General features: G+C 53.3%; 1 protein-coding gene across 1 annotated transcript; it reads right to left on the minus strand.

The window, feature by feature from the left end:
• Window positions 1–206: 206 nt before the first annotated feature.
• On the minus strand, window positions 207–1,896 carry phV29 (extracellular matrix glycoprotein pherophorin-V29; the record flags this gene model as incomplete). Its single annotated transcript, XM_002957116.1, has 2 exons — window positions 207–1,045; window positions 1,635–1,896. The coding sequence occupies 2 exons, from the start codon at window positions 1,894–1,896 to the stop codon at window positions 207–209; spliced, it is 1,101 nt and encodes a 366-aa protein (XP_002957162.1).
• Window positions 1,897–10,212: the final 8,316 nt, after the last annotated feature.

Here is a 10,212-nt window from a genome sequence, read left to right on the forward strand (position 1 = left end):
GATGGGGGAGTATTGCTGCCATGACAAACTAGAAAGAATGTGTACCAGCAATCTAACGGAGAATAAATTCCTAACGGTAAACCTGGAATATTATTGTCATACGTTTAGCATCAACAGCATTTTCGAGACGAACTAAGCCCAAGCACCAACCGCTAACGGCTAGTGTTTTGTCACCAAAGGACCTGACAGACTGCAGGTACTATGCACTATTGGCCAGCGTAGAAAAGAGGGCAGCAGGTGGCAGGTTTGGATCCCGGTTTGTTGGCGATGCCCACCGTGATAGTGCCATCATGAAACGCACCGAGCTGTTGCAGAGTGTTGCATCTGGGTTTCATAAACAGACACACCTCCGTCTCTGGGGCGCGCGAGAAGTCCTTGCCAATGCCCGTCACCTTAATGGCAGGGTAGGGCGTAAATTGGAACAGGCGCATGCGTCTCTCGCCATCCACAGTGCTGTATGCGAGCGCTGGGGCACACGCGGCGTCGGCCTCGAACTCCAGCTTATAAAGTGTGAACTCGCAGCAACCCAGCTCCGGCTTGGAGCAGACATCGCGCATGCCAACAGTAAAGCAGATGCTGGTAAGGTTCTTCTCAGCGGGTGTGATGGTAATGTTGGGCTTCAGGTACAGGCGTGAGCCATCAGGATCCCGTTCGCATACACAGTCAGGGAAATCGGAGCGCGGCGGAGATGGCGGCTGATCCAGCGGCGCGGGCGGCACCGGGCGTATGCTGCCAGGGACAATTGCCGGCAGCGGCGGCGATGGTGGCGGCGGCGGCGGGTTGGCAACGCCCACGGGGCAGCAGTCGCGTTGAAAGTTGAAGAGGGAGTACTTGCAGGCGCCCGTCCCCAGCGCACATAACTTTGCAAGAGTTGAGCAGGCTGTGTCGTTCTTGAGGAAATAGCAGATCTGGGTACCGGGGGCTGAGATCTCCGTAAGGTTGAGCCGAGTCACGCGCAGCATGCCGAGAGCGGCGTTGAACTCCCAAGCGCTGTACGGATTGCCGTCAACCGTCACACGCTTTAAGGCCTGCTTGCAGGCAGGCACTGGGGACAAGGTGGGGGAAAAAACGGCGGCGGAGGGTATAAGTGAGTTACGGAAAAGGAGGGTAGGCGCGATGGAACGTGTGGATAACGGCCTGCGGAGGTTGGGGATGCTGCGGGGGGGCCAGGTGAAGCGCTTGGGTGCTGTCCGGTTTGATACGCTACAAAAGAAATAACATATTAAAATGCTATCGCAAACAATTACAGGGACTTGGGGGCGGAGGCTGGCTAAGGGTTCAACGATTATGGCGTTCGGGCTTTATTAGGTCGATTCCATAATAATATCCAATTTGAAGCGCCCCCTGCCCCAGTTGGTGAACTCCTTGTCTTTAATGGGTACGGATTTAAGGACGCGGGAGATATTAAATGTACGTCGACGTCATAAGGCAGGTGTAAGATGTAAGATGAAGATTGAGATGTAACTAATGAAGGACCCATCTAACCAGATCCTCGTGGAGGCGAGGACAGCGCTATTGTCGGCGGAGCTCAACGCTTCTGCACGAAGTGCAAAAGATTGCAACAACTACCCCGGCGGCCTAACCAACTGAAAGCAACGACCGCATGCCCCCTCCTCCGCATGAAGCGAACTGACCAACATCGAGCTCGACTTTGTAAACCCCGCTGGAGGCGTTGCAGCAAACACTGCTGGCGTTGCAGCTGGCCTTTTGAATATAAAAACAATGGCGGTTGAAGCCGGAGATGGGCGTGGAGCCTTCCTGGTCGTACACCAGCTGGTATGGCGAGGATTCAGAGGTCCGGTCGCACTTGCATCCCGGTGGGAAATCTGTTATGGCCTGTAGCAGCTGACGGCCATCAGTCGATCTTGCAGGTGTCGAGAACAGCAGGACGCCCATGGCCAGAAGGGCCAGGCCGCTGGGCGCCAGGCGGCTTTTCTCAGGCTGAAAGGGCACCGCCATTAACAGTAAATATCCTGATCGACTGGATCGCTGGGTTCTGACTGAGGTTTTTAAAACCTGAACTTCCTGCGAAGGCAGAAGATGCGTGTCCTTCATTACTGGCCTTGTAGTACTGCTTGGATGGGAACGACTTCTGGTGCCATCTGGCGCCATCAAACGTCCTTAGAAGTCAGCGAACCAAGGAAAAAGTCTGGAGGTATAAATCTGTGATTATCTTAGCCAGATAATCAACGGCTGTAACAAACGTGCTCACTATGAACTTCCTGCTGGTTGTGGGGTGACACCGGTATGTCGATGAGATTTCGCAGCGATTTCGCCAAGTCTTCTTGTTAGTTAAACTGCGATCCTTGCATATTATCCAACTCACTTTAATGGCTATGGCTTTCGGTCTTCTTAGGTCGCAGTCGGTCTCAGCTTAGGTCTCAGACGGCATGGGGCTCCCACGGCTTGCGTCGTCTTGCCTGCCCAAGTCTATCGGCGTCTGTCAACACTTCTTAATCGCCTTGCCGACAATTTCAGAAATTTTTAAAGACAATTCGATTACACCGCATGCATCTAACACTATATTACGGCGAAGGCGGGCGCAACACCACCCACCTTCCGTACCATCAGTAATGCAGCGTCTGTACATCTGACATTATAGTATGATACCGCGTCTGTTGCGAATGATAACGGATCAATTCATCAGAAAGAAACGCAATATCAACTCACAGATCATACACAAAGCAGATGATATGCGTTAAGACGCAATAAGTTGCACAAAAAATAGGTGACACTTGATTTCTGGTTTGAACGAATGAATGGCCTTACTTCGATGTAAAGTGTTATATATCATTCTTTTGTGATAATTATATGTGCCGAGCGGATATTTTGGTGGCAAAAAACGGTTTCCGTGTTTCGACGTGTAGTCTTACCAGCTCCGCCTTTTTCAAACATTTCACAAGCCAGTGTAACGCGACTTACAGTTTGTGGAACAAATGAGCTTGCTACCAATCCAGTTAATGGGAGGGGAAGTTCTCATCGTTCGGCGGTATCTTGAAACGGGCCCTCTTGACATGAAATTATACAGCTCCCAAATCCCCAAACAGCAGTGTTACACACCAGCCTTACCCTTTTTTTTAACACACGGTGAATGAGTAACGTGCATGGAAGCCAGCCCCAGGACCTATATGCCGCACTCAAGCCCAGGCCAGCCCAGGCCATGCACTTCGTCGTCGTCTGCCGTCCGACCAGACTCGCTTGCGCACCCCGCGTCCTGGAAACTGGGTTGCGACCAACGCGATGTTGAGTCATACTCTTTTACTTATTTCGCTGCACGATTAAGTCCTTCGGGTTCAGACCGCGAGCAGACGACATGAGTGACTGGCTGCGGACTGACGAGCAGCCGCCGGACTTGGCTGGCCTGTCGAATTTCATGCCTAACCAGGGGTGAAGAGACGGAGAAAGAGACTACGAACGCATGGATATCTTGACAGCGGAGACAGGCAAGCATACTCGTTACGAAACTTTTCTCGAGAAGAATTGTCGGTGCATCGATGTAATACTCTGCAGGGTCCTGCCCATTTTGCACGCTCGTTCCCCCCCTTGTTCGCATGGGCAGATTCATGCGATGATAGGAGAGGGGTTATACGGTTACACAACAAATACCTTTACACCTCTCAAGTATCAGCCCCTATCGCCTACGTCCATGAAGCTCGGTTGCATGATGATTTTTCACAGGTATTTATTTCTTTTTTTATGTGTGTGTGTGTTGCATGGTTGGGGGTGCGTGACCCCATACCTGTAAAACTACCCATACGACCCGAAGGCCCAAGGGCAATATCTATACGCCTAAAAACCACGGAGAACAGGAAACACCGCACATCAGCCCAGACTAGCTTCCAAAGGGGATAACTGGGTTTCGGTGAGCCCACTTACGTTCCAACATCCTCGCCAGACGTGCTGGTTCCCATTTCATGGCCTCCAATATGCTCTGTTGATGATCGAATCCCTCTTCAGCACGAATATCATTATAGGCTGGGCATTCCAATAACACGTGTTTATCATTCTCGATTCGGTTATTCATACCACAACAGCGGCAAAACCGCTGCCCCCTGGGGACATGGTGCTTCGTGCTCTTCGTGCTCTGTTTGCCTCCAAAGCCCAGCAACATAAACGAAACTGCATTAGCTTACGATGTGCTAAACGGGGAATGAAAACCTTAGCATGTGTTGGCTACTTGACGGCTGCGGCTCCCGAAAAGGGCAGCCCCATCCAGTGTTTATACTTCGCCATTTGCACTCCCGGTTGCTTCCCATCTGATGGGTACTCCTCTGGCAAGACAGTCAGACGCGCATGATCCCAGTCGCTCACCAAACGCTCCCTTAGTGCCGTTATCACCGCTCCTTCGGGTAGAGGTCTACTCAACAACCAGTCAACACGCTCCTTTACCCCCATGACTTCTTGCGGTATTCCCCTCCAAATATTGCACTCCAAGAAGGAAAACAGTCGTAACATTGAGGTCCCCCAACCCTCCCATTCCGGGTTGGTCAGATCATCGGTTATCTCTTGCCGTAAAACTGCATGAGCAAATGGACCCCACTTGCTTTTGAAGGCGGTTCCAGAAACGGAGGATGTGTTTCACCATGTAATACTGTAAGGGGAGTTCAGCCAGCTCCGCATACAACAGCCTGTGGGATGGCCGTGCCGTCCCCACTACCTGCCTCATGAATAAAATCTGCAGCTGGACTGCGCTATCCTTCAAACAAGCTTTGAACAAGCCCTCCGCAAGGTTGGCTTTATCCCGCCGCCTTCCCACCCTGACAGGTATTCAAAGCAGCCCAATGGCTGTTTGTCCTCACAACGCCACCACCCCTGGGGAGGAGAGCTGAGCTAGCGGACCTGCGGCTCTCGGCTGCTTAGGACAGGACAGAGGCCCCTCTCCCGTCCGCGAGAGGGAGCGTAGGCGGTCCTTCCGTTGGGCCTGATCAGCAGCCCCAATGCCAGTGTCAAGCCGGGTCAGATGCTTGTAACCTTCGCACACACATGCACACACACACGCACACACATGCACACACACGCACACGCACACACACACACACAAAAAAAACACAAAGCCAAACGCAAACACACACAAACACAAGCACGAACAGGGACAAATCCGCGCCGGTGAAGCGATTGAAAAGGCCGCGGCGACATGCGGTTCGTGTTGTGGATGGCTGTGGTAATGCCGCTGCTGCTGCATCTGCTGCTGCTGCTGTTGCGGCGGCGGCGGCAGGGCGGTACGGCTGCCATCGCGACAGCAGTTACTTGCGCTCGAGTATGCGGCTCGCACCGTGTACGAAGCTGACGGGAACTGCCTATTCGAAAACTCAGCAAAGACGGCTGAGGATGGGTGACGGATACGGCTGCTGCCAGCCCCCTGCCACACACGGAGGCAGCGTAGGACTGCCTTTGGAGCTTGTCAGCCAACGATTTTGGGCCCCCACGCTTTGCCTTTATACCTCCACTTCCCCGAAAATACCTTGCCTATATTTCCAGAAGTCGAATCTTCCTTTGTTTCGTGCTCCGAAGCAGATTCGGCAAGCTGAGCGAGCACAAACATAGCCTCTCCAAATCTATAATGGAGTGCGGTCAATAATGTGCATGTGGCCTCCGGACCCAGCGGAATGGTGCTGGGTGGTCCAGGAGCCCATCCAACGGGTTGCGGCTCCTCCTTGGGTTGTCGATAACATGGACCAGGCCGGAACGTGCCCTCAGGGACAATGACGTAGTTGTCAAGATACGTGCTTTGCTTAATGAAAAGGAATCTGACTTATCTTCTGAGTGAGATTCTTGGGCATTCAGCATCTCGTACCGCTGCACCCCAACACATTAATAGTAGTAATAGTAGTACTGCAGAACGCATAGAAACGCACCGTTTCCCAGATACACAACCCTCGGGGCAATAGCAAGCCGCGGCTGAAAGCAACGACATGCGCAAACCCAAGGCACCAACACAGGTCTCCAGTGCCTGTCCCAACTCTGGTATTACCTGCCAGTACGTGTTTATGCGTGAAGAGACTGCATATGGGAGCCGCGTGTAAGTCATGCGGTGCGGGTAAACCACCCATAGCCACGGCAACGAAGGCGGCCGCCCCAGGGGTGCGCCGGGAAAGGATCACAAGAGCGCAACGAGCCCTTGTGGTGAAGGTGAGCCACCTGGGGCAACCCGTTCATGATTTAACATTATATGCGTCTGTCGCGTCTTTTAATCAGGTAGCAGTTCCAGCCCGGTTCCACCCATTGAAGCACCTTGCAGTCATTCATCAATAAGCCTTCAGCAGCATGTTTATCGTGTACGCTGCCGCTCCCTTGTGGAATTATGCAGCATGGCACATCCATTCAGGCTCATTCGTCTATAATTCGTGCTTTGATGACGCCAACCTGTCGACGCCAGCCAATGTCATCGTGAAAGTGACTAACATGGCTGGAGCTAGGAGGGTCATTAAAAAGGACCGTCGATTTTTTGTGATCTAGTATTAAAGTCTTATGTTTAGCCTGCGGCTTCAGTTTCAAGGTGCCATCTTAGTGCTCCTGTACCTCATCTGAATAGGTAGTTAGCGACACATGTGCACACAGAACACCCAAACAGTCTTGATCAAGAAATATCAACCGACCTCTGCTCTAAACTTCCGGGTTCGTAAATCAAGGCGTAGAGGCGAGTGTACGGGGTGGGTGCAGCCCTAAGAAGCAGCCACCCCGTACTAGCAGGTTCCTACTTTCCAAAGCATGTTCGCGAGTGATGGGATATACATCTACGAGCAGCCGAGTGCGACGCCTCTGTCAAGAACAAAGCGGTTATGGGATGACATTTGTTCAGTATGTATTATGATAAAGTCCTATGAGCTTTCATAAATATACATTTGGTTGGATTACCTGTCACGCTTTACCTGTCGCAGTGCCGAACTACACGCACGAATGCTTACAACTTCGAGTACAATCCACCTCCATGGCGCACCTTTCATTACGCTCATTAGTATCTGGAGTGCAATGGAGATCAAAGAAATACTTTTTACTGAAGTATGTTCGTGTAGCAGGTCTGCGTTTGTGACTCAAACAACATGTTTGTAAAAGAGGTTTTGCGTTGATTTACTTCCACAAGTCTCTTAATTTTAAGACCTCAGAAGGACCTGCAGTCTTGAGCTGTCCCCTCATAGTGACGCATTGGCGAAGGCCCAGAGGGCCGTAGGACACAGCTCCAGCTGCCAGGAGCAAGCGCTGGCCAATGGCTGTCAACTTCTTTGGTTAGCCCACGCAGTACACATAATCCGTGTACAGCTTTGCGTTAGCCCTTGGAGGTCCTTCCCCTTCCCTGGGCAAAGTTGAATTTGCCTGGCTGTACCCGCACAAACATGCAGGTCCACGTCATTGCTCGTGCGCTCGGGGTCCCGAGTGCGCACCCGTTAACGAAGTTACGTTGGGTGTTCAGCTTGTGGCTTCTGTGCTCGTCTCCGCCCCTTTTCTCTCTCCAGGTCCTGAATCCGGTGTAATGAGGCTGTGTTGTTTGAAGGCGGCTGTGCGGCTTCAGTCGCTGTTGAGGTAAATGCCTTCGCTCCTTCATATGTATGGCCCGTTCATCATTGTGGGAACCAAAGTCTCTTCTTCGTCTCCCCGACCCTTCGGGTATGTATTAACTAACCTGGGGATGCTGGTGGTGACAGAAAATAATACAAGCATTACCGCATGTGGAGAATAGTGTCAGATGGATTGTGTCTCAGTTTGCACCCAACCCTGGTAAAATGTATGTACAGGTTACAAGTATCTGACCAGGCCTGTATGCGTGTTGCAAATGTTGTAAAAATTGCTGGCCAGCTGAAAACCTACCCACCCACCCGGATTGGGTTTAAGGCTGAACGGGAGCCCCATTTCATGCTCGTCCGGTATAGGGTGATGAGCATTTGCACGTTTAAATGAAGCGCAGTAATGCTGCTAACTACGCAACACATCTGCAATTCGAGCTGCCTCCACGTATTTACACGTTTCATCACTGCCGGATGGCAGTTCTTGCCGAAGACTTTGAAGCAGTTAGCAACCAGCAGGACTTCTCGGACGCCACGAAAGCAGGCGCCTCAAGGGTGCCACCCCACATATCTCTCAGCGGCTTACCACCCTCGGTTCGCCGGCCCGTTGTGACACGGAAAAATAGACACACGGGCAAGGGCGATCTATGGGTTCCATTGCTGTAATGGTGGCAGCAGCACTACGGTAGGAGGACTCCCGGGACACAACTTAGGTGGCCAGAGGCTCGACCAGCGAACCCTGCTGGTTGCTCCCCATAGACTGCTCCACTTTCTCCATGACGAGCTGGACGACAAAAAAAGATTTATGGCACCGTCTCAAGTGCCAATCAAGAGAGGGATACGCACGTCTCATTAACCGACTTGGCTTTCAAGCGGTTGGGATTTCTATCAAAGCGGTGCGGTGTTCATGATGCACACTTCGCATGAGCAAAACAGCAGGGAAATACTTTATGGCATGAGAATGTGGGTGGATGTATGCGCCCCCGGGCCGCTACCTCACTGCTGGAGCCGAGAGCCCCTCTCTAGAGCCCACCCAGAGACCACCTGGGGCGCTTTCCGGTCGGGAGGGCCTTCAAGGCCTGCTGCTCCCCTTTTTATTCGTGTCGTGAAAGCCGTCGGTAATGGTAGGTACAGCAGTCGTCGCCGTGGGCCAGCGTGAGCTGGCGACGGATTGCGAGGGTTATCATGGCATAGTGCAAGCGCTGAGAGCTCACATCAGGAGCTGACCTGTACCTAAACCCCAATCTCAACACCACATGTCCCGGCACGTCCCGGAGTGTTAGCATCGATAGCAGGCAGAAAGCGCAGTCGCGAGGAGCGCGAGGAAGGAGGGACCCATTGTGGCGCCTGTGGGTTGATAGCGGTGTAGAAAGCCGGCCACACGCCATTGGACAGCCCAGTCCCACTGCTTCCGAGCCTGCGGCCAGAGAGGCCGGCGGTGGCGGTAGCCCTGGGCCCTAAGGCGCGGCGCTGCATCCAAGCCGCCGCATCCTTAAGAACACTCTTTAGGCAGGCCCGACACATCCACGCACCTATGCCCTGCCCTCTCAAAAAAGCCGCTCCCGACCGCCAAAGCCGCTGTGCGGTGAGCGGCTGGAACTCGACACCTGTCTCTCGTGATCTCGGTGCCCATTAGAGATGAATGGCAGCTGCCACACCACGCACCAGCATCCTCATCGTCCCTACGAGGCTCATAATAAACTACGACATGCTCAAAGCAGTCACCATTTCACGGCGCCCGCAGCGCGGGGCGGCTGCCAGCCGTCAGCCGTCAGCCTCACCACTGGTAACTTCACTGTAAGCAAGCAAGTGCGACCCATCGCGGGTCTAAGCGAGATCTACTTGTAATCTACTTTACCAACTGAGCACAGACAAGCACACGAACACCGACAGAAAAGATAAGTCCTAAGATGGACCAAGGGTCCGATAACACTGTCACGAAGGTCAGGAAGGCGACACACACGCAGACAAGAGAGACACAAAATTGATGACAGCAAGGGGCTACCCGTCCGCCGCTTAGCGCCGTTTAGCGCTGCCGCCTTTTTCCCGGGCCCCTGTAGTGCTCCTTCCCTGTCGCGGCAATGATGCCGGTGCTTCTGCCGGTGCTTCCAACCGGCCGGCCGGCCGCCCGCCCCCTCGGATCTCACATGGCCACCACGCGCCTGCGTCCCTGCACCGCTGTGAGCTGCCTTCCGCCGCTCTTGCGCAGCCCGACAGCCCACACGCACATGCCCTTGCCACACAACATCCACCCTCCAAATAGCATTCATAGCCCTCCATGCAAAAGGACCGCGACGAGCTGCCCTAACCCATGGGTGTATCGGCATACGACATGCAGCCGCGCTTTACTACCGAGTACACCTACACACATACGCACACATACATACGTACATATGAACATACGCGCACAGCATTTTTGCCTATCCCACTGCCGCCGTTTTCCCATTCACAACGAATGCAAGATGCAAGAGACTGACGAGCTCACCCACACGGCCCTGCCCACGCCCACACGCCGCCACCGCCGCCGCAGCACCAGCACACAGCAGTACCTTTTCTGCGCAGCAGTCTCTTCCCCACAGATGGGTACCCACCTTGTCCCCCGTTCGGTGAAGGGGGGAGGTTTCAGCACGACCTCTTCTTCACAGTCCTGCAATTGTCTGCATCCTCTACACGCATCGCGCCCGCAACTGAGATGCCGGGGGTCGTATGCCAC

Source organism: Volvox carteri, assembly GCF_000143455.1.
Source record: "Volvox carteri f. nagariensis unplaced genomic scaffold VOLCAscaffold_69, whole genome shotgun sequence".
Taxonomy (NCBI): Eukaryota; Viridiplantae; Chlorophyta; class Chlorophyceae; order Chlamydomonadales; family Volvocaceae; genus Volvox; species Volvox carteri.